General features: G+C 37.6%; 1 protein-coding gene across 1 annotated transcript; it reads left to right on the top strand.

Annotated features, from left to right (window-relative positions):
- The first annotated feature begins 762 nt into the window (after positions 1-762).
- On the top strand, positions 763-16322 carry LOC106091001 (uncharacterized). The gene is made up of 5 exons (XM_013257385.2): positions 763-2204; positions 7662-7771; positions 7829-7961; positions 8036-8501; positions 10186-16322. Exons 1-5 carry the CDS (start codon positions 1252-1254, stop codon positions 13504-13506), a joined length of 4983 nt encoding a protein of 1660 aa, XP_013112839.2. The 5' UTR covers positions 763-1251; the 3' UTR covers positions 13507-16322.
- Positions 16323-26429: the final 10107 nt, after the last annotated feature.

Here is a 26429-nt window from a genome sequence, read left to right as displayed (position 1 = left end):
AATGTGAAAAAGGAACAAAATTTGTTGAAAACATTTTAAAATCTAAACCTAGCATTTGAAGTACTAGTAGGATTTGGAAACAAATCCGGAGTTGGTCAATTTAATTAGCTTGGCAAGTGAGCCAACCTTCTTAATTCAACCATGGAGCCAACCAAGGCGGCCGCTGTTAACCGCCGGCCAGGTTTGATGGTATTAAGATGCCAGATTTTTGTTTGCATTCTCTTTGTTGTTATCTTCCCATTCTCTTTGTTGTTGCCCAACAACAAAATATTGAGTGCATTCTCTGTCAAAACCAGTGATTAGTGCAACTCTATGTTACTATGTGTTATGTTCTTAACTATAATACACACACACACACACAAAGTCGTTGAAAGATAGTTCACTTCACGAGAAAAAATTGTACTCAGCTGTTTACGGTACACTACCTGGTAATTATATCATGGTAAGAATAGCCTTTTCTCTCTTATATTATTTATTTTATTTAGTTAAGCACCAAACAACGAAAAATGACGCGAACTAGTAACATACTCAAAATCAGAGTTCCACTTTGACAGATAGATTGCGTACTCTTGGAAAAGTACGCAAACAGACCTACAGATAGCGGCACTGCATAACCTTACTTTAGGTAGGCGTTACGTTAGCTAACTTTCTGTGACAGATGTCAAAAATGTCAATGGTAAATATCGAAAAGTCTTATTGGACAAGGCGACGAAAAAACCACACTACGCAAATAAAATAATTACAAATTTTATTAGTGTAATTACATATTTTTGTTTGTTAGTTAATTTCGTAATAATATTAAGTTAACTAATTTTCGAATGTGTATGAATTTTTAACGTAAACGCCAAGATATTCTGCTTAGATAGAAATATGTTTACAAGAACCAAATAGAAACGCAAAAGAAAACCACGAAAAAAAAACTCAAAATGGTCTATCGATATTATGCGATATCGCATTACTCGCGAAAAATAAATAAATTCAAATTTGATTCAAATTCCGAAATTCAGTAAAGGAAGTTTTATAAATTTTGTGAACAAGTGATATTTCTAGTAGTTGGGGGGTTAAAACCTCCTCACTCGACTTGACTAGAGCTTAAGATAAGAACGGCGACTTGTTTTGATTTTTTTTGTTGCTGAAAGTGTTGTAGATAATTTTGAAAAAAAGAGAAGGGAAATTGGTGCTCACAACTCTTGAATCTATACACGCTGCATATTTGCACTTATCTACGGGCTTTTATATATATAGTACGATATGTCCGAGAAGAATGGACAAGGATCAGCACAGTGGTCGAAAGGTGCATTGACGGCAACGCCAGCATCAAAGCAGCAGACACAGCAGGGTATTTCAACCATATATAATGCAAATGTTAGCGCAGCTCTAACGGCTCTATATGGTAGCACCAACCACCACTTAAGCGATAGTAACCAGCATGATGTAGCTTCTTATAATTCTGCCCGTTTCCAAGCACCTCCGCCATTGGATTCTCATGCATCATCATCATCGACTACATCGTCATCACATACTGTGCCGCAACCCTCAACTTCCAATGTACCTGTTCCAAGTGGATTTGTGCCACCACCATTTGCCGTAGCATCGTCTGTAGCTGTTACGACATCAGTACTAACACCCAATCCCTATGCCGTTTCTTCGCTTGCAGCCGCACAAAGCCTGTCAAGTACAACCCATCCGCATCAACCTGCAACAATATCCTCTCAGCAATTTCTAGGACAAAATATAGCTGCTCCACAACATCATGTGCATGCTCATTTCGCCATGGATCAATTTCAACATTTAAATGTGCAGCAACAGTTCGAGCTTAGCAAAATAATGGCGGCTGCTTCGTTTAGCTCGAACCAAATGGCGACTTTGACGTCAACAGGCAGCGGACAAATGTCAACATCAGCATCCTCAATAGCTGCACCATCACTGTCGCCATCTACACAGTCTTCTACACAATCCTCAACACGTCAACCAAATACTCTATCGTTTGGCTCTGTTGGCGATGTTCCTAGTGTAACTGGTGGCGATGGAGGCACCATCAGTAGTCAATTGGCTGAACAAGTCATTAGCACAATAAGTACAGGCAGTTCGGGATCTAAACTTGCTCCAACGCCCATACATGGGCGACTCATGGGCCTGGGTGTGAGCGCCCCAAGTGAAGAAAAGCTGCGTCGCATACAAGAGGTTGTAGAATCTGGCATAAGGTGAGTATTTATTCGTTTTCGTCTTATCAACATAAGTTTCGTGGAGCTGTTTTTTTTTATAATCATGCTTATCTAAAGTTGCCCTTACTTATACGTAAGGTATGTTGTAGTTCTCTTACCCTCGATTGCAACGAAATTGGCTATCATTTAGCAATGTAATTATCATTTAATTAGGAAAAAAATATGTTTTTTTTTGTCTATTTCCTATGCCTCTTTATGATACAATTCCTGTTTGTTTAAGACAAACACATTGTTCATTGCGATAAAATATCGTAGTCACTGATTTACTGATTACAATCTTTTTATTATGCTGCCTATCTATAACATTTTAAAATTTCATTTTCCCATTTTCCTCGATTTCGTTCTCTCTGCACATTTCTACATATGTCAAGAGGGGTACAAGGGGAGCAGTCAATGCTTGTTGTTGATTATGGTGATCGTCTTACAGATTTGATTAGATTTTTTCATTTGCAAAGATAGTGAACGCTTTAGAATCTGTAATACGTATGCTTTTTTATTTGTGCAGATATCCTATAATTAAAAAAAAAAAAATAATACATTTCAATATATAAAATGAGATATTTAAAATGAATAGAAATTCCGAACAATGCAATCCAACTTGATCCTAAAGTATGTAAAAAGATTAAATTGCAGCAGGTTAGGTTAGGTTAAAGAATGCCTAAGCCAGTAATCGACTCGTTGTGCTCGTAATTCGTAATTTAATACTGCTAACAAAATCCCTTAAAATAATCCCCCGTGTCTGGTATCGTGTCCTCACCTATATGCCGGAGTCTGTTAGTTGGAAAAAGCCGGGCATTGTAAGAAATGCTCCAACGACTTATAATCCTTACCACATGCCTTACACAAGATGTATTTTGCCCCCCTTATACCGCATTAGAGTGCCTGTAGCCCTAAGTGTCCCACTAAGGATTTTCGTCATTCTTCCGGCGGTTTCAATGTTCCACTATGCCAAATACGTGCTCCTCGCCCACTTCCTTAAGTCGGACTGCGTAGCTCTGAAAGGCTTCGTATTTATCCATTTCATTGATGATTGATTTTTTAGCCTTAATGGCAAACTAACTATCCGTCGAGATATTTACACTTGACGCCCACGCGTTAATACCGTACCACCTCAAGCACTCTATGTAAGCTCGGATTTCCGCCTATTAGGCAGTACTGTGGCCAAGCATACGGAAACGAAAAATATATGCAGTATATTTTTATAATAGGGTTTTCGCTCATCCCAGTGCTAGAAAATAGGAAATAGTGACCCTTAGATGACGAATTTGGGTATCGGAAATATTAGCAGCTAAATTTGCAAGAAAAATCTCCGATCATTGATCTCGTCTCGGAAGAGAAACAAACATAAATTGTAAAATTAAATGAACCTCGACCCAACAGGCAAACAACTTGAAAATGAAAAGAAAAAAATACCGAAATATTTTTTCAAATAATTTTTATTCTAAGCATGTATTAGAAAAATGCATGTTAGGTTAGGTTAAAGCAAACGCAGTTGCTAACCGCTTCAACTTGACAGAAAGATGACAAAAGGGGAGGGATTACTCCGGCACATAAACACTCGCAAAACGCCTGAAAACTGGTAGAGAATAGCTACTGGGTGAATGTTGGAACCGAAGAATTCTCAACGACAACAGAGCCGTCCCGTATGCGCTTACAGAAGTCCAGAATGAATTGGGGTTCGAAAAACTAAAGGTTATTGTTGTTGTTGTAGCAGTGTGTTGTTTTCTATCTTTCGTGTGCTTGGTTCTGTTGAATATCCAGACCCAGGAACTCTGCGACAAAGTGTAGTGTGTCCAGAGGTATCTGGATCTGATGACGTGTGTCGTGTGGTACTAGATCACAATAGGGACACACTTCCTACATGTTGTCATAAATTCTTGCTCTGAAGGGGTTGATGCGGCTTCATCTGCCGTATCGTAATTGCGCCAGAACCGCTTTAGTTTGCCAGGAGGAGGTCAATTTCCTCAGGTACAATGGGTCGTTAACCAAGTACATCAATCACTCTGTAGCTATTCACCGCATCTGCTTCTACTTCTGCATGAATATTGTCCAGACCCGCTTGATATACGCTTAATCTAGAGGTTCTTTCTTGAAGCTCTAAACCTCCCACTCTGGATTATGAAGATCCACCTTGAGCCTTCGGGGCGGTGGATACATATTCACAAGATGATGATTTGGATGGTCCCTGCGATAACAGCCCAGTAGGTAGGGTAGGATCTTTGTCTTCTGATGGAGGTGGTCGAAGTGAGAACTGAGGAGACTGCCCATCGCAGATCGAAGAGCGGCATTCAGACATCTGAATATTATTCCGTTGCGTGGCACCTAATTGGCGAGACCACTCTGGCACTGCATAACCTACCACAGTCCCGTCAGTTGGTTTGTACGTGGTTAACAAGATTTATTTATTGTTGCTGTAGTCACATGACTTTATGTGGAGGTGGCTATCCTCGTCTAGCTCCTAAAGGTGAGCAAGCTCGTCCCTAAGGACCGATCGCCTCGGGGACATGGACATGGTCATCGGTTATTTAAAGGTGCCAATAACTCGCTTTGTCATATCCAGTATCATAGGCACTCAGTATTAATGCATGAACCGATGCCGCCCGGCCTCTCACTGAGACTCTCCGCTCGATACCGCCTATTGTCCGTGACTGCAATTGAAGTTATGGACGCGCCTGTTAGCTCCGGCTAAGCTTTTCGTGATAACAATGAACAACACACAGATCGGATCTCAAAGTTCCAGCTTGTGTGGTGCTTATATTGTAGTTATCTCCTGCTGGGAAGGTTTCTTTATCAGCACCCTAAGTGCTGCCTTTTTGTTTCTACTTTTGACTTATCGCAAATTGTTGTGGCAGCATGTGAGGAGAATATGTACGAGCTGTCCAATGAGACACCAAGTATTTTGGGACCATTGATGGTCGGCATCGTTACTCCATCGACTATCACATTCTGCCCCTTAACCACATCATGCATGTATGTAGTTGTTGTTGTTGTAGCAGTTGTGTGTTGTACACTGAGGCGGCATCCCTTGCCGATGAAAGACTCCATCGGGCCAATCCGGTACGTACAACCGGCTGCCATGGGATTTCATGCATATAGTGAACAATGTGGCTGAAGATTTGGTGGCTGATAACTTCAGATCTCCTGCAGCGAAATTAGCGGCAAGTTCGTTGACGAAGTACTTTAACCTATCGCAGATGTTATCAATGATCGCACAATCGTCCGCATATGATACGAACTCTATGCCGTCTGGAGGGAGAAGCATGGAGGATAGGTAGATGTTAAACAATGCCGGAGGTATCACCCCTCCTTGGGAAACTGTTTCAATCTACGGTTCTTCGTCTATTTATCCCTAAATTCCATAAATGACTGGCGAACACACAGAAATTCGCGACCAGGCCTGGCTGAAAGGACGTTTGGGCGATGTCCTCAGATAGTTTGGTCCAGTGCAACGAGAACCGTCCTATCACAAGGCCTGAGCTGATTGCAGCCACGTCAAATGTGTGCGGTGATGTCATGCAAAACAGTTTTATTTGCTATGCAGTCTTCAAAATTCATGTAGATGTTCGGCGAATGGAAATTCTCCAATGAGGCTCGGGACGAGTAGTCCCTCAAGCGTTTTGGCTACTGGTGAGAGAAGGGCGATCGGTCTGTACAGCTCAACCTTATTCGGGTCGATCCTCGGCTTCATTAGCGGGATCACTCTGCCCATCTCCCAAACATCGGGTACTATAAGAGTTTAAAAGAGAGGTTGAACTCAGTTGTAAGGTACTCAACTCCAGGTAGATCGAGATTCTTCAGAATCAGTGTAAAGATTCCGAGGCCCAACGCCTTGGATACTTGGCGCCACGGATAACATTCATAACTTCGTCCACGGTAAATTGTAATAGCATAGGATCGGAGACGACGGATACGAAGAATGGCTTTCCTCCTAGCTTTGTCACTCTCGAGATTGACGGTTGAACAACATGGCGCATCTCTTCAGGTCAGTCACAGTTACGTCGCCAAAAGCTACTGAGTTCCTGTCATCTCTTTTAACAGCGTTCGAGAGTGACTTAACAGTAGACCACAGCCTGTCTAAACCGGTATCTAAGCTACATTGCTCCAAGTGTTTCAGCCACAAATTCCGCTTATTTTCGTTGACTCCCTTGTTGATTCAGCTCTCTGTTTCTGGGGTTAGTGGAATCCGTGTGGATTCGTTGTACGGATTCGTTGCCGCACTTTTTGCATTCGACTGGCTGGTATAAAGCGAGCGGCTGCTGTGTTTATGATGTCTCGAAATTTCCACTCGGCAGCTAGCACATTTGGGGGGAGTGTCAGCTCACTGAAGCGGTGATTGATGTACTCTTTGAAGCTAACCCAAACGTCCGGCACTCACGGGCTATGAAGACGAGTGTTCGGTCGACGGTGAGTATTATGTATGGGGAAGTGGTTTGATCCCAAAGAAATGACGGCTTGCCAGTATACGTCACTCAGAAGGTCAGGGGATTTAATGGAAATATCTGGCGAGCTCCTGCATCGGCTCGTAATCCTAGTGGGGTCATTCTCATTCATCATGCAGAACGTGGAGCCTTCAATCTGCTCTGCCAATGATATCCCCCGTTTGTCGCTACCTTGGCGATTATTCCGGACTGTAGGCCACTAATGTCGGGCCTGTATACTTGGCCATTTACTGGGTCACAACTACCAACCGGCGGTATTTGGTCTATACTGCACGGAATAGTGTATCACGAAAGACAGTCCTCCACCTTCCCTCCTTACGAAGTACATTATATTCGTGACAACTGTGCAGGCTGGTGGTGTTGCTCAGCTATGTCTTCTAGATCGCTGCTGTCAATATGTTCTTCTAACTATTCTATTATCTCGTAGATCTTGCTCGGAGACCTTTTCAAGAATCATATACCTCCCGGCACTGGTCTGGCAATGTTGGACCTGGGTGTTGTTGTTGCGTATATTGCTGTACAGGAGAAGTCGAATGGGTTACATAGTCCGGCGACGACGACCCTTGCGACCCATTACAACTTATTCAGTGCGTCCCTACTTCAGTATTGACTTAAGGCCACAGAGAAATATGGGAAATGCACCCATTCCATGCAGGCGGTTTTGGCAAACCGAACAGAGCCAGGGTCCAGAGCTTTTTGAATCCCGGCAGGGACCAGAAGCATGCGAAGAAGGCACTACGGAATGTGCCTCTCCCATGACGAAAAAAAAAGACAAACACGTAAACTGAAAGGCATCACTTGGCCGATGAAGGGTTTCATTGGGTCACAAAGTCGGCTGTCGTGGGATTGTGACTTATGGGCTTGTTTCTACTTTTGATTTTGTCACAAGTTGTAGTTGCATTTGCAGACTACGTCCCTAGTCTACCCTATATATGAATATCGCCTCATAAAACAGTGATTTTTTACCTTATGATTATAATTTTTTAAATATTTGCAGTGACCATGCCAAACAACAAATCGTACAAATATTAGATCGCATATCAACTTTAAGGCCTTTAGAAAAGTTGCTGCTCTATTTACGCTTGCCTGGCGAACAACCTGAAACGGGTAAGTAATGCCACCTATTGTTATTTGTGAGATGGTTGTAATAAATTTTCATTTTAGATCCATTACGTCAGCCACAAAATCCTTTGGGTACTCGTTCCGAGATTAATCACACAATAAATTGGGTTCGTACTCATTTAGAACAGGATCCACAAGTTTCAATACCTAAACAGGATGTATACAATGACTACTTGTAAGTGACTTTTTTTGTTGTTTTTTTTTTTTAATAATATTTTTATAAAAATCCATTAATCCACTTCTCTGTAGGATCTATTGTAGTCGTTTAAAAATCAAGCCCTTATCTACAGCCGATTTTGGTAAGGTTATGAAACAAGTTTTTCCTGGCATACGACCCAGGCGCCTTGGCACCAGAGGACATTCTCGTTATTGTTACGCAGCAATGCGCAAAACTAGTAAACTGCCGGCGCCACATTTACCCACATTAACATCCATAAAAGGTGAAACCGATGGAACATCTGATGTATCAAACATAAATATCTCCAATGTAGAAGATGATGACTCATGGAATATAATAAAACATTGGGCTGAAAATATGTTACATGTTAAGGTGAATGATGTTAAAGATTTGGCAAACCAAATTAAAACAAGTGGCAACCTACCAACTGCTACAAGTGGCCAAACTCATGCTCCCTATTCTGGAACACCTAAGACAAGTAATGTAATGCACAAGAAATATGCACAAAGGGAACCCAAAGAGAAGCGTGTTATGGCTGTAAGTTTTCTTCTTATAGACATTATTTGAATTTTTATGTTAATTTACGGGTTCAAGACTAATTTGCTTTTAATAACAGTCAGGGAGCCGTCTCCAATTAAGTTCAATCTCTTGAAGAGTAATAGGCAGGCTTCAACTGCTACATATGTGTGGTAAGAAGGGTCTGTCCATCTTTATAGATGGAAAACATTTTTTGTTTATATTACAAGTGTGAGCCGTAACAAAATTCATCAGATGTCTGCAATGGAATATGATGATTCATGTCATGTCACTTTAAGCTAAATACAAGAAGAACGACGATCGAGGTTCAGAAAACATTAGATTTAGATTTAAGCTAGAAGAAGAACAAAGAAGAAGGTTCAGGAGACTATAGATTTAGAAAATCCAAAACCGTTAAATCGCAGTAAAAATACAGCTTGAGTTGTGGTTTTTATTCTTTAGGGAGTTTTAAATCTAATAAAATAAATAATGCTGTAGTCATAAACACGCACATGGTTTGCTTGGCAGTTCCATATTTCGGGTCAAGCGAAACTACGAAATGCCGTCTTCCACTGCTTGATTTTTGCTAGGACCAGGTTCAGCTTCAGATGCAAAACATTTTACTTATAACAAGTAAAAATGTGCTAAGTTCGTCCGGAACTAATCTTACCAAACCACCGACATGGAGTCTGCAAAAAATTTCCACAAATCAACATAGTTGAAGACATTTTTCTATATTACGTATCAAATTTCTGTCAAAGCAGGCACAAATTGAAGCTTTTATGACTTATCGGAAGATGGGAGCTACATAAGATTTAAATGGGAGTTATATAAGAATATAGTCCGATTTGGACTGCAGAAGGAGGTATTGAAAGATATTACAAAACACTCCGTGTGAAATTTCAGCCAAATCGGCTAGTAATTGCAGTTTTCAGGGGCTCAATATGTCAAATCGGGAGATTGGTTTATAATGATGCTATATCAGGTTGTAGACTGATTACAACCGTACTTGGAGCGGTAGTTGAAAGTCGTAACAAAACATTCCGCGAAAATTTTTCACCAAATCGGATAACAATTTCGGCATCCAGGGGGCTCAAGGTATCAATTCTGTGCAAAATTTTAAGCGAATATCTGTCATTAGTTTGAGATCTATCGTGATTTCGGCAGACAGACAGACGGACGGACGGACATGGCTAGATCGACTTAGAATATCGAAAGGGGTCCCAGATCAAGTTTGCGAAGTGTTACAAACGGAATGACTAGATTAGTATACCTTCCTATCCTATGGCGGTGGGTATAAAACTGATGTGGTATTGAAAGTTTTATTAAATCTTGTAGGAAGTTTTTGTCTCACTATTTCATCACCATCACCACCATTTCGTTCCGCTAGTTAAAAAAAAAAACAATTAAAAATTCAATTTATTAAAAGATTATACACCTCCCCCGGAATCTGTAGCTAAGTTTGATATGTGCCTGGCTAGGTACTGAACTTTATTATTACCTTAGTCTTAGCAGATGTAAATTAATATTTCTTGTGTGGTTTGAATAAGAAAAAGCTCCTTTCAACGCTATGCATTAGCGTAATGGGTGTCGTCTTCTTTGGATCCCCCATAATAACTTTTTTTCCATAGGCAAAGTAAATAGTCTTGGACCAAAACTACAAAAACTGTGACAACGCCTTATTGACTAATGGTTTAATTTTCAGGACATGGGGCCTTTGAAGAAACGTCGTAAAAAGAAACGCAAGGGTTCATCCTCTTCAGAATCCAGCTGTAACCAATCGAATACAACCAGTGGCGAACAGCAGGTATCATTACCAATCCAGCCACAGTTATCACCTGCAAACAGTTCAAAGAGCAGCCACCAAAACTTGTTATCTCCACAAATCTACATTGATGATGGACAGAAATCAGTTGGTATTGTCAACATAAAACAGGAAATTGTTGATTCTCCTGGTTATACAGCTTCGACCAGTGGGGCTGCAGCTTCCGCATCTGATAGTGATGTTAAAACTGCGCCCCAATATCATTCGCAGTTGATTGCAAGCCATCAGCAGCAGCAACAGACTATGCCAATTAATTTGGCTTCCAGACCACCACCACCAGTACAGGCTTCCGCTATAATTACAAGTGCTTTTGAACAGGTCAGGCCACAAATTTCGTCACATACTACCAGCCCCAATACGACGGCAGTAAAAAATTTAACACCAAAAATAATGGAACTAGCAGCAGAAAGTCCTCTACATTCATCATCACCGCCACCATCATCACAACATCAAACCGCCACAATAAAACAAGAAGTTGGAGTGGATGATTACAATACATCCAACATATTTTGTAAGAAGGTAAGAAAAGCACAGCAAACAAAAGGTTTTTGGGCAAACTCTCCGACCTCAAGTAAAACAATGGCTTCCACCACGACAACAATAGCAACACTACCGATTATAACGACTACCGCCTCCACACCTCCTCCAGTTGCGGCGAGCGTGATATCATCGCCGAATAACAGCAGCAGTGCATTGGATTCAGCTAGTGCAGGGATAACAGCCAGCTATTCTATGGGGCCGCCGGCACAAATGGCTCCATCCACAAGCCCCAATAACAATCAAATCCTTCAAGAGGATGCAATGGGTCAACCAAAAGTTGTTTCCAGAAATCTTCAGCAGCTAAGGGCAAAAAAATTACTAGTCGCTCATCATGCTCCCGCATGTGAGCCCCCTGATTTAAGCGCTGTAAAGGATGCTGCCGATCTACCCGAAAATTTAGGCTTACCCCGTGAGCGGGTGATAAGTATTTGCAACATGGATAAACACGAGCTCGATGATTACTTTCTACCCGTCGAGGAGGAAAATTCTGAAGATCAAGAAACCGAATTGCTTCAATATTTTCAGATGGGAGACGCTGAGGAAAAATTAACAAAAAATTCTTCCTCCGATGCTAAGCGACACAGTTATCCAACAGTGCCAGTTCAGTCGATGTCCTCGACACCGACATCGACACAATTATCTGTAACGATGTCTAGCACAATGCCAGCAACAACAAGGCAAATGTTAGCAATGATGAATGTGAATGCCAAGCGTGATGGTTCCACAAACAATGAACATACAAATGGAAAACCTATAAAGCAACTATCACAGCAGGCTCTTAACTATTTGAGAAGTTCGCAACAGACTTCTTCACTTAAGCGAGAGCTGACCACCAAGTTTACATCATCAAGGACGGACTCGTCGGCTGTTGGAACTGCCTCAGCGTCTCTAGAACACATAATACCCAAGCATCAACATCAACAGCAGCAGCAACAGCAACAGTTGCAAAATCACTCAATTGTAGGCCAACCAAATTTGCAACATCCGCTGCAGCCTCAACCACCTACAAAGGTTTCATATAAACGTAAAATTAATTTGAATACCTCGACCTCATCGGATGCGGCAAGGAAAAATTATAGCTTTCTGCCCATATCGCCAAACATAAATACAGCGTCCTCGTCCTCGGTTAGTATTGGCAATAATACTGGCTTCTTTGCCAGTCCCAGTTTTAATCGTTTGTTATTGAAACAGCAGTCGCTCGATAGTGAATCATCTTCGGACCCCATGATAGGGGCCACGCGCAGACGTCGAACCTATGTTTCCGCAATGACATCTGCTTCCGCACCACCAAGTCCTTCGATTTTGAAGCAACAACACGAACAACAACTATTTCCTTTATCGCAAAATGTATTGGACCAATGGACATCGTCAACCAGTTACAATAACGCAGCAGCAAATCATTCGAGTGCTGTTTTAGGAGACCAAAATTCCTTAGATTTAGATTTATTTGGAGAAGCTGCTGCAGCCACAGCAACAGCAACGGCAACGGCATCGTCGTCGTCGCATATGTGTGGAAACCAAGGCTTAAAAAATAACTGCGCAACAATTGCATCAGTGAATGAGGGCAATGGGATGAACAACAATGACAGCATCATCAATGATCTGACACAGCGATCACGTTCCGTGCCCTTGTCACAATTGCAACGCTCACACTCACCCACCTTTAATCGAACATTTCAAATGGGCATGGGCGGAGGAACCTCCACAGCAGCTTATTCGGCATGTAATTCATTAGCCCAGACACCCGTACCCTCTGAATTTGTAGATTCTATGACGATGCTTTCGGAGAATAGCTGCAGCCAACAAAGTGTTTCGGTGAAATTGGAAGAAGTTGGTAATGCTGGCGTAAGCGCGTTGCTCGATGAAGTGGATGTAAACGAAATATTGTCTTCGCCAGAGTTTGTTACAAAATTTTCGAACATTTCACAGAGTGCAGGAGCAGGAGGTATGGGGACAAAAACCTCCTGTTCATCAACAGGATCATCGTCTGGTTACAGCAGTGCAGGACAATTCTCTTTTTCGCTAGGTAGCTATGGCAGTAATGGAAATGTTGTTGGCGGCACAATGTCCACTTCAACATCTGTATCACGATCGGTTCCTTCAACACCATTACCGCACCAAAATCCCCAAAGTTTCTTGGGCGGTAATAGCAATCCATTCTATAAAAGACGCAACAACTGTCAACCTTTAAACAGCGGATCTTTCGTCTCCAATTTTTCAACATCGGGAAAATATGGTTATGGCAACATGAACTCGTTACTCTCTAGATCGGCGTGTGATATTTCAAAATCAATGCCTTCCACTCCCATTACAACAACACCAAGCAGTTTTCGTTACAGTCCTTCCGAATTTACCAGAGATTTTCTTATTAATGGCAATAGCATTGACGACAGCATTGCCTCGTCGTTCGGAACGGTAGGAGGCCCCGATAATTTGTTGGGCTCCGATGTGGTGGGGGTGGTGAATGGGCCATTACACTCGGACGCTTTACTTAATGGAGTTGATGACCCATCGGTAATGAGTAGTGCCGATGGTGGTGTCATTTCACCAGATTTCAACGTAGACACAACTGACACATCTGTTTTGGTTGGTGGAACCGCTGTAACTGGAGGTGAGTCGGTTGTTATTGGTGTAGGTTCAGATATTTTGGACAATTTGTAGAATTTGCCTGAAGAGCAGTTAAAGCGAAAGCGCATGAAACAACAAAAGTCGCACGATTCCATTTTGGAAGAGCCCTTGGTGGAGCATAGCACTAACCGAGACAATAATGGAGCAGTTAGTCTTTTATTGGCAGAAGTTGGGAAGCTATAAGGATGATGATGATGAGCTCGAATGTATTTACATATCAAATGGGCTGGCATAGGTATGCTGGACACTGCCAGAGACACAAATAATATAATATCGTTGGGATATGCATTTCATTTGGTAAGTGATACTTACCATATGTTGTAAGCTTTTACAAAGCTCAAGCCACTTACTGTACGATAAGTAAAAATTAAGATCTAGAAAGGCAACTCCTTCAAGGCATAACGCTTTCGTTTTAACTTGCTCTTCAGTTTAAGAACATAGAAAAGTAGTTATTAGTATATAACTTGTAATAAATTTACAATAAAAAAATTGTTATTTCTATACATGCGTATGTATATGTACGATTGTATATTCTATATTCATGTAAATGTTAGTACATCTTCACACTGATTTAGTTTGTATTTGTTTTGTATTTTTAAGTCTACAAGTGTACAGTTTTTTTATTCCTTAGTCTTGCTTTAACAAATAAATTTTTTCTTAAGGACCATAACACACACGTAAATACATAAATTTTTGCACGCGAAACCTTAAACGATGTGACGTGACGTGACGTGTCATTAAAACTGATGAGCTTTTCTGTTTAGTTATGTTGGACTCTGAAAGTATTGAATGTTTGTCTCCATCTAAAGCATGTTTTATGTGTCGTCAAAAATTGTGTTTGTGTTTTTTCGAGTACACACTCATGGATTGATATCATATTGGAATAATGCTTAAAATGCGTCAAATTTCTTTCATAGTTTTATTGCTATTATGTTTCCACAAATACAATATATTATTTTCTCTTTCAAAGAAAAGAGATTGCAGCTATTTGATCATCAGAAGGAATATCACTACAACGAAGGATTTTTTATTGAGGAGTTTATAATTTTTATTTTTTTTTATTGTAAAATCTATGTTTTGTAGTTTTGCTTTTTTTTTAGTTTTGACAGAAATTCTGACCACTGTTTAATCCAGATTATGTTGTTAATTGAACTTTTTGTTTATTCTAAGCAAAATTCTCAGGGTAATTATTTAAATATTTTTATTTTAACCACCCGATCCGCTTGCTCACGTCAAAATTGTTCTCTAAATAATTTAACATTTATTCTTCAAAATTGCTTAGGGGAATATATACCATTACTATATTATTCCCTTTTATCATCTATGCACCTTGAAACTTCCAAAGATTTCTCTCTGCCTTTTCATTGAATTAAAGGCCTCGAACATTTTTTTCTTTTTGTCGCTCGATTCGTTCGCCAATTCTTTGAAAACAGCTGATTTTATAAAGGGAAAACCGATGTTTTCAGTCCGCGAACGAATCGAGTGACAAAAAAACAAATTTAGTGGTCTAGACCGTAAAAAATTTAAATCAGCAGCGAATCAATTTATTGCCATAGCCCATCCACCATAGGATGGTAAACTAATCTCTTAATTCCGCTGATTATAAATAGCAGCCGGTGTTCGCACCGGATTGACCCGAAGGATTCCTTCATCAGCAAAAGCTGCCGCCTCAGTGTACAAACACTGCTACAACAACAACAGATTAAAAAAAATAAAAACTTTATAAATTTTTAATGTTGAAAATTTTACATAGGCCCTATAGCAACAATAATAACTCATGGAAAATTGTAGCCAAATTGGACAAAAATTATGGCTTTCAGGGTGGGCTCGAAATGTCAAATGGGTAAAGGAGGTAGTATATCAGGTTATAGTCCGATTTGCACCATACTTTTGCACAAGTGTTGGAAGTCAAACAGAACACTACGTGCAAAATTTCAGGATTCAATAATTCAAGTCGAAGGACCAATATTTATGGGAGCTATATCCAAATCTGAGCCGATATGGCTTATTTGCAATCTTCAACGACATACATCAATAAGAAGTATCTGTGCAAAATTTCAGCGGCTAGATTTATGCGTTCGACCGCTATCGTTATTTCGACAGACAGACAGACGGATGGACGTGGCTAGATCGACTCAGAATGTCGAGACGATCAATAATACACATGCATTAGGAAAAAGTACATCTAAAAGACAGGGTTGTCCAGCGTGGTTAATGCGGCGATTGTATCATAGAGGTGTTTTCGCAATAAAACGATTCAAATACAATATACCAACGCACGACCCTTAAAGCCATCACACCTAATATGGTTGAAAAGTCTGCTAACCAAAGACGAAATGTATCCCACAGTAGTTGGTGTGTGTTGCTATCTCTGGCTTTCCTTTCACCTTTGCAAAGAAAATCTCCGATCATTGAGCTCGTCTCGAAGGAGAAAAAACAAACAAATATTGTGAAATTTAATAATCTTCGCCCTATCAGGCAAAAAACTTGAATAGTATTTATATTTTATGTGATCGCAGATCAATATTTCAAACGGAATAACTGGATAGGTACACCCCCATCCTATGGTGGCGGGTATGAAAATGTTTTCTATCTTCAAAAGCTGATAACAAATAAACAAATTTTATTCTTACTTTGTTTAACGCATGGCTCCATTGTTTTTCTATTTTAACAAAAGTTCTAAAATTATATCAACAATAGTTTCCTTTCGAGAATATATCTGTAACGGTAGTTCGCGATGTATCGATTATAACATTTGTGGACAAGTGTTGCCACTATAGAAAAACTTTCTTAACCAAAAAATTTCAAAACATCCTACTAAATCCACATCTAGTTGTCCAAAATTTAAAAAAAGAAAAAAAAATTTAAAAAAAGAGAGTGTGGGAGCGAAGAAAGAGTATTTGCAAATTTCACACACAATCAAAACTCTTTGACAGATAGTGCACTTCGCGATCGGTAAACAAACAAACAGCTGTATCCATCTTCCGGTTAAGGTTTATCGTATATATATATAACCATATATTCAAAAAACCAAATTCATTTAACCATTTAACAATATCGATACGATAAATTGTAACCGTAATCGAATGAGAAAATGGCCATTCGATTATTTTAGTCCATTGTGATACCACAGTAGCAGCACACAAGTCTTCTGGGGTAATTGAACCATCGACCCCAGCACTGGTAAACCGAGCCGGGGCGAACGGTTTCCTGTTAACAAATTTGATTTCTTTGTACACTTTTAATGTAATTTAGAAGATATGGCAATATTTTAAAAACTTTTACTGTAAGTCGTTCATAGATAAAGAATTTGAACATCGCACATAGACTGGTTGGTGGCGCTTGTGAATATAGATCTAATCTAAGAACATGCCGCAAGCAGAATTCTGCCCTCAATGGCATTTACGGAAAAGGAAATATGCATTATTTCCTTTTCCGTAAAGGAAACTATGGCGTAATGCACGTTTATAGGGTTTCGGCATTCGTAGCTTCCAATGTGTGTATCTTTCTTTTATTACTTTTCTTTTTGCGGTAAATTTGTTTTTTAATTTTTTCGGCGGAGCCTCTTGCTTTGAAGAAAAATAAAATTATTACCGACACTTATAAGCTTGACAACGTGTCAAAACAATACGAGGAAAAGATGAAAATATTTGTAAAATTTATAAATGAAATTTGCAAAACATGTGTGGGCATAGAAGTCTAATAAAATTTATTTAGATATGTGCAATCAATTTTATAAATAATTGGTTTTAATTTTATTATGTCATTCACAGTAGAAGATTTTTGCGTGTGGCCACTCCAATTTGTGAAAAACATATCATGGCAGTCCTAATCATAGATGTTCTACATAGCTTGCACTGGTAATTTATCCAGACATTCGTTGTCCTGGATATATGCCATTTTCATACAAAATTGATTGCACTGCCCAATATAGTACTAAAACAAAACACATCTATTTTATCCAGAACATCCGACTTGCACTGGATTGGAATAAAATAAAACACTGTAATTGCCATCTTTTTCACTACATCGGGTCGATAAGTTACTAATCGGCACCCCTCTCCCAGTTAAGGTTTATCGATAAGATAAGCAATAAATAAATGCCGTTAGCAAGAAGAACATCGATACGATTTATTGTAGCCGAAGAATGCTCTAAGCATGTAAAAAATAGTTCAACAGTGCTTTAAAATAAAACATAAATATTGGGTTGCCCAAAAAGTAATTGCGGATTTTTTAAAAGAAAGTAAATGCATTTTTAATAAAACTTAGAGTGAACTTTAATCAAATAAATAATTGCCATTTTGTTTGATAACCTTTTGCCATCTTCCTGGCAAATTTAGTATTCCACGCTCATAGAACTTCTGGCCTTTATCTGCAAAAAACTGAACCAAGTGCGATTTTATAGCCTCATCATTGCCGAAAGTTTTACCATTTAAGGAGTTCTGCAAAGATCGAAATAAATGGTAGTCTGATGGTGCAAGGTCAGGGCTATATGGTGGATGCATCAAAAGTTCCCAGCCAAGCTCACTCAGTTTTTGGCGAGTGACCAAAGATGTGTGCGGTCTAGCGTTGTCCTGGTGGAATATGACACCTTTACGATTGACCAATTCTGATCGCTTCTCCTTGATGGCTGTATTCAATTTGTCCAATTGTTGACAGTAAACATCCGAATTAATCGTTTGGTTCCTTGGAAGCAGCTCAAAATATACCACACCCTTCCAATCCCACCAAACAGACAGCATAACCTTCTTTTGGTGGATATCAGCCTTTGAAGTGGTTTCAGCTGGTTCACCATGCTTGGACCATGATCGTTTTCGACTAACGTTGTTGTAAACAATCCAATTTTCATCTCCAGTTATGATTCGTTTTAAAAACGGATCGAATTCATTGCGTTTAAGGTGCATATCACAAGCGTTGATTCGGTTTGTTAAATGAATTTCTTTCAATACATGTGGTACCCAAATATCAAGCTTTTTCACCAGTCCAAGACTTTTTATGTGATAATGAACGGTTGATTTTGGTATATTTAACTTCTCTCCTATCTCACGCTCAGTTACATGACGATCTAATTCGATTAATGCTTTGATTTGGTCATCATCAACTTCATTTGGCCGGCCGAAAAATCCGCAATTACTTTTTGGGCAACCCAATAGTATAAAATGCTTATTCTTGAAATTTCATAAATTTTGCCCTTTTTGTGTAGGTTTTTATTTACTTGTTTTCAGTCAAAACACTATTATCGGCATCAATTGACAAAAGTTGGCATATGTAATAAAATTTTTTATTTTTGTTGTGTTGCCAGGCGACAACTCAACTGCACGTTAGTTGCCAAAATATTGAAACGCAAATGAACAGAGCCGTGTAATATTGAAGAAAATATGATTTTCCTATTGCTTTAATTCCAAAAATGAATGTGATATTCGCAGCTAATACAACCTGTGCACATTAGGACACACGTTTTTGGTGTTAGGCAACTGGCAAAACCCCTCTAAAAAATGTTTTGTGCTTAACGTTTATGTGTCTGTTTTGCATGACATACGTTTGCCTTACCATTTATTTATTATTTATTTATTTGTATATTTTAATTGATTTTGTTTCTATTTTTTTTTATTTATTGACTATTATACTTATTACTGATATGTCAATAAATAAAAAGAATATAAAAAAATACAAAATATGTAATCATCAGTTTTAATTGCATACACGAAAAAATTTTTACAAAAAATATTTTGTCACATAAGGAAAATAGCAAAATGATGTTTATTTTGAAAAGAATTTAATTTATTTACCCAAGTTAAAGCATTCATATAATCATTGCTATGTATATTTCAAAGTACATATATAGATATTTTGTAAGTAACATTTGAAAAATAAAATTACACATAAATTTACAACCAATAACGATGAGATTTCTTTCTTTTCTTACTATCATAACTAATGTGAAAAAAACTTTATATTTTTTTTAACTAAGTAAGCATAAGGAGTTTTAAGATTATTAAATGTGCCTCAGGCTTTATTGTAAAACAACAAAGATAGAAATTTAAATGAAGAAATAAATAACAGACAAAATATTCTTATATTAATATTTACTATAAATATATTCTTATATATTTATGTATATATGTAAGAAAACAAATTGTAAACACACATACATACAACATGAAGCGGAAATAGAATGATGAAGGAAAAAAAAACAAATACAATTACCAATAGCCTATATACAAGATTTTTTTACGCAACGTACATATTATATCAATAGTATATACTACTTAATGGATACATACATACATATAAATTCAAATGCATATTCATCAAATAACTGGTTTCGTTTGTTCGACTTTTTGTTATATAAAGATAGAATTCAAATCCTCAAGACCTTGAGCTTGATAATATAAACTTAATTTTTATTAGAAGCATATTCATAGTTTTTGTTTGGCTTTTATATAATATCAAAATTTTGCACTGGTTTGATCTTTTTTATTCCATTAATTAGATCTGTTGGTGGTAATGCTACATTTTAGCTTTGAATTTGTTATATACCAGTTTAAAAAAAAATCCACATATTTTGTCGTGCTGTAGTTATCTCTCTAACTAAATTTCCGATGAACATTCCATTAAGGAACAAGAAATACTTCTCTCAAGTCAGTCGGTACAGTTCGAATAATGTTCAAGCTCAATGATAAGGGGCCTCCTTTTTTATGCCGAGTCTGAATAGCGTGTCGCACAATGACACCGCTTGTTGAAGAAGTTTTAACATGGCAGGATACTTCACAAATTAACCAATTTTGCTGAATTTGAAATAGTGTGTTGTAATATGAGACCTAAGATACACAAACACGCAACATGGATTTCTCTGAAATTTGAAGTAATAAATTGTACTAGCCATTTCCACGTACGTGGCTTATATGAAGCAAATCGAATCATAGTTGAAAGTAGTTCCCCATAAGACTTCCTGAGTTAGAAAATGTTGCCTTAAATTGCGTTGAAGAAAAAATTACTGGATTCAACCCCTTTTTTTTATAAATAGCCCTCTCCCAATGTAAAACAAACTCAAAAGGCCTATGTCAGAAACAACAACAGCACACATCCTTACTAGCCGAAACTATACTATGTAGATGCGCCAGTAATCCTATGTCAAACGTACAGAGTCTGAATGACATACTGTTCTCCTTCATTCATTCCCTCAGTACCCGCCTTGTTAGTTCCCGATATGTATTTCAATCTGATCTTTATAGACGCCAAAGGACACATCATGTTTTTCAACACCTGTCAAGTAATGGTAACACATTTCTGTAAAATAGGTATACGAGGTCTGATCAAAAAATACCCGTTATTTTAATTTTTTCAAAAAGTATTTATTTATTCTGCAATAACTATCTTGTTCCCTTCAAAGTTATCCCACTCAGATATTTTTTCCAATTTTTCAATCACATGGCTGCCGGTTGTACGACCAGATTGACCCGATGGATTCCTTTATTGACAAGGGCTGCTGCCTCAGTGTACAAAACACTGCTACAACAACCGTTTTTTCCAATCCTCAAAACACTTCTGATACACACTTTTTGGTTATATTTTTCGATTAGTAAAAAATCGAAGAACACACTTAACTAACCTTTTTATCTGTCAAAAACAAACTGACAATCCAAAATGGCTGATATTACCAACATATATGTATAACAGTTACACATGCATGACCAACATAACAGAAAAAATGCGAAAATCTACATTTGAAAATAACGGTTATTTTTTATCAGACCTGGTACATATCTGTACATTATTGAAAAATTCAAAATGATTTTGATTTTTAGCCATTACTCAGGATTCACCAATAGAAGGTTAGGCCACTTGCGAAAATATAAATTGGATAGGCCCCATGAACATCATTAAGGATTTTCAATCTGCCGATTGAAAATGTCATTAAATAGAAGAAAAATGTAAAAATATTGGGTTGCCCAAAAAGTAATTGCGGATTTTTTTTAAAAGAAAGTAAATGCATTTTTAATAAAACTTATTATTATTAAAACTTATTTTTTACACTTTTTTTCTAAAGCAAGCTAAAAGTAACAGCTGATAACTGACAGAAGAAAGAATGCAATTACAGAGTCACAAGCCGTTGAAAAAATTTGCCAACGCCGACTATATGAAAAATTACTTTTTGGGCAACCCAATATAATACTCTACACCACCGAGTCTACGTAACACATTTAATATATAGCACTTATATCCAAATCTAGTCTAACTTTAATTTTGCATACCTATTGAAATATCGAATAGAACCTTCTACGATTTTTTTACGATGGTACGAAAATTGTGGCTTCTACAACCTTAAAAGTCGAGACGCATAAAATTTATATATGGGAATTTTATCTAAATTTGATTCGATTTTGATGAAATTTTGCACACGTATTGCAGCTACTACAGCCTTGAAAGTCGAAACGATTAAAAGATATATTTGGGAACTTTACCTAAATCTGGTTCGATTTTGATGACATTTTTTGCATGTAGTGCGACGTCAAAAAAACATCTCCTGCACAATTTTATAAGGATGGGACCAAAATTGTGGTTACTACAGCTTTAAAAGGGCATATCGGATGAAAGATTTATATATAGCTCCCATATAAATATAAATCTGATCCGATTCGGACGAAATTTCGCTCACATATTGGGACGTCACAAAAAGCACTTCGTGTCACATTTGGTAAAGATTGAACCAAAATTGTGCTTTCTACAGCCTCAATAGTTCAAATCGGATGAAACTTATATATGGGAGCTATATCTATATTTGAACCGATTCGCGGCGGAAACATTACTGCCATTGAATATTTAAGGCACACAATATTTAAGCAAGAGCCGGTGCTGCCCGGCCTCTCACTGAGATTCTCTACTCGATACCGCAGATTATCCGCGACTATAGTTGGAGCTACTCAGTCTGGAGCATTCCATTATCCGCAACCTGTGGACGCTCCCGGTAGCTCCCAGCTAAACTTCTCGTGATAACAAAGAACACCACACAGATAGGAGCTCAATGTTCCATGATGTGTGGTATTGATAGTTATACTGTGCAAAGATGACTGATATTCAGGTGTATATGTGACGCATGCACTCGTCATGCTGAGCTGTATGAACTCCGCTTTACACCATAATGACAAACCGTAACAATTTTACAGTCAAAAACTAAAGGAACTCGGGTTACCAGAATGATTCTCGTACATAATACCTTGCGACGTAAATCAAAATTCAAATAACTCATACGCTAAAACAATTTTATAGCTTGAGTTGAAATAACCAACCGAATAACAGGAAGATTTTCTTGGTAAATACTTATTTTTCATTGCCCTAGAGAATATAGACATACGAATACAAATAAACAATGGCTTTGGCCAAATTTTCTGAGTTTTTCTTTAGTCCGTCGAACTAGTTGAAGATCTTTCTTTGAATGACTAATATGGTCACGGGCACATTTTTTCGCCTTATTATTGTATTGTCCAAAAATTTAACGCCTTTTTCATTGTTTCTAAACAAACATTCTTAGTTTTGTTTTCGAGTATTGGTCGTATTCTTGTCAGTGGCAAGCCCAATATGTTGGTAATAGCTGTGTTTTATGTTAGTACTATATAGGGCAGTGCAATCAAATTTATATGAAAATGACATCTATCCAAGACATCGAAGTTCTGGATAAATTAGCAGTGCAGGGTTAGGGTCTATACCCAATCAAAAGCTGTGTTTTATTTTAGTACTATCCAGGACAAGGAAGTTCTGGACTTGTGTAGGACATCTGTCGTCAGGACAGACAGATGTTGATGGCCACACACTTAAGTGTGGCCACTCGTATAAATACCTCTATTGTGAATGGCAAATTAAAGTTAAAACCAATTATTTATAAAATTACTTGCCCAAATCCAAGATTTATTCATTTACAGGTAGTGGCAGTTGCCCAACAACAAAATATTGAGTGAACTATCTGTCAAAATCATTGAGTAGCCCAACTCTGATTTTGTGTATGTTACTAGTTCGCGCCATTTTTCGTTGTTTGTGTGTGTGTTATGGTTCTTAACTATAATACACGCACAGCCAAAACTCGTTGACAGATAGTGGACTCCGCGAGAAAAAATGTCCTCAGCTGTTTACGGTACACATCCTGGTAATTATGTCATGCACAAATCTTATTAAATTTAATTAGGCTTTTTTGGGGTTATGTATAAATTTTACAAATATTTTCACTTTTTCCCCGTATGATTTTGACACGTTGCCAATCGGTGTTACTATCTGATGTCAAACAAACAGAAATGCACCCGAAATATTTGTTGCGTTTTATTTTTGTCCTTCATGGCTTGTCTATCCAGTACTAAAATAAAACACAGCAATCAATAAGTTAATAAAAACAAGTAAAAAAAGATTCGGCCTGGCCGAGTCTTGGGAACCCGCCACTATGCGTTCGGCTAAAAATGGGAGCAAGCAGTGGCAGAACTTCCTTGTCCTGTGTAGATGTCATTTCCAAATTTCATTGCACTGCACTTTATAGTACTTAAATAAAACACAGCTATAGTTTAAAGGCATAAGTGTACTTTTCGTACCAATTTTCTATCAAATCAGGCAAAAATTAAAGCTATTGGCAGCCGTAGAATACTAATCAGGAGATTGATTTGTATGGGTGCTATAACAGGCTATAGAACGATTTGGACCATAGTTACCACGGATGTTGGAGTTATTAGCAGCTTGGTTGGAGTTATTGGATAACAACTGCAGCTCAGGTTGACAACTCGAGAGATTGCTTTATATAAGAGAGTTTATAGACCGAATTGAACCGTATTTGCCACGGTTGTTGAAAGTCAAAATTTTAGCCAATTCGGGCAACAATTGCGGCTTCTTGGGCCTCAAGATGTCAACTCGGGAGGTAGGTTTATATGGGAGCTATATTAGGTTATAGATCGGATCCAAATCATACTTGACACGGATATTAGAGGTCAAAACCGAAGTCCTTGTGCAAAATTTCATATTGAAAATCGAGGCCTAGGGTCTTAAAAAGTCAAAACCGGGGATCGTATTATATAGGAACTATATCCAAATCGGAACCGATATGACCCATTTGCATTCCTAAATCAATAAAAAGTATCTGTGCAAAATTTCAAACGGCTTGCTTTACGCATTCGACCGCTCTCGTAATTTCGACAGACGAAGGGACGGACATGGCTAGTTCGACTCAGAATGTCGTGATGATCAAGGATATAAATACTTAATGGGGTCACAGATCAATATTTCGAGTTGCTGCAAACAGAATGTATGGATTAGTTTATTATTATCTGTTATTGCATGTTATCGATAACTTACCAATACAACTTTGCATTGATATTTTTTCCAGAACATTAGATTCAAACTGCATATAACTAAAACCCGTTTACACTACTCGGTAAATCCGGATTTAATGGCTCGATACTCTGTTTTCCCTTTATAAAATCAGCTGACGAGAGCCTTAAATCCGAGAGCCAAGATCTGTTGACATTAAAAAAAGAAAAGAACATTAAAATGTGAACATCCCATAGCAGAAATATGATTAGTAGGAAAATTTTAATAGAAAATCTGAAAAAATTCTCTTCAGGTTTTTCTTTAGCCAGTATATGAACAGCATATTTAAAACTATTTAGCTTTAATTTCCCGTAGGGTATTTATGTTACATAAAAACCAATTTTCTTATTACTATATTTGTTACAAACATTTTCAAAAAATGTAATAGGCTACTATATTTCTTAAACCAGTGGATTTCCCTTTATCCAATTTGGATGCCTTTTTTTAAAAAACCAATATAACCAAATTTCAAATTTGTTTTTTTTTACTATTCCCACATAGGTTTATTGAAATAAAAAAGTTCTAGCATTTATTATAAGAAGAAACAGCTGTTTTTTTATTTATTTCCGTTTTCATCATTATATCTTTGTTGTACCTAACGTAATGGAATAATTTTGTAATTATTACTTAATTTGTGTACTATATGTTTATATTTGTCAACTGTCTTTGTGTTTTCCCCTTCGTAAACCCTCCTTAAATACAATATTTTTATTGTTCATAGCTTAAAACGAATGTCTGTTCAAAATAGTCTTTAAAAAATTATCTCCTTATTAACTATAATTAATAAAAATAATAATAAAGGTGAATATTAATTTACAAAATTTATAACACTGAAAAATATACGTTAATTATAGTATAAAAAAATGGGGAACAATTATCGCTACGATTAATTAAACCCGACAACAATAGCCATTTTTATAAAATTAAAAAAATTACCATATAATTATACCACACAATACGTAGGCCTGTTTTTGATGAAGCCTAATTTGCTACATCATTGTCATTGTGACTAATTGCAAACTGTGCCCCTCCCCGCGACAACCTATTACCCAGTTTAGCGCAGCCCTAATATGTATATTAGTTTAACAAAACTTCACATTTTTTTAAGGTGGCTTAACAAAAATAGTCCTATTATAAACACATACATACATATTTTATCGGTTTTGAAACATTTACGTTAACTTTTGTTTGGTTTAAGTAAAATATATCAATATTTTTTCGTAGTAAAAAGTAATAAATATACACAAAAACAATATATACATAAATCTAATAGTTTCATTTCAATAAGGGCTAGGTGAAAACATGCTATAAATCTTTGATACTTTCTTTCCTTAATGGTACTTATTGAAGCAACATTTGAGTTTTTGCAAAAATCTATTTTTTTGGCATTAATATTCAAGGCAATTTTCAAGTTGGTAAACGCTGAACTTCCTAAACTTTTCGAATTTCAAAATTCCATAATCATTTAGTGATTTAAAAATCGAGGAAGAATCATAAAAAACAGCACCTCATCAAATGTTTACTTTAAGGGTAGGTATCAAGGCGGATTTAAAAAGGTGGTCTCACGCATACAGCTGTTAACAGCTGGCCAGGCTTGGCGGATTATGATGTCA

The sequence above is a fragment of the Stomoxys calcitrans genome, chromosome 2 (assembly GCF_963082655.1).
Source record: "Stomoxys calcitrans chromosome 2, idStoCalc2.1, whole genome shotgun sequence".
In the NCBI taxonomy this organism is placed as follows: domain Eukaryota; kingdom Metazoa; phylum Arthropoda; class Insecta; order Diptera; family Muscidae; genus Stomoxys; species Stomoxys calcitrans.
Note: the sequence above shows the minus strand (reverse complement) of the source record. Positions and strands in the feature narration are given on the sequence as shown.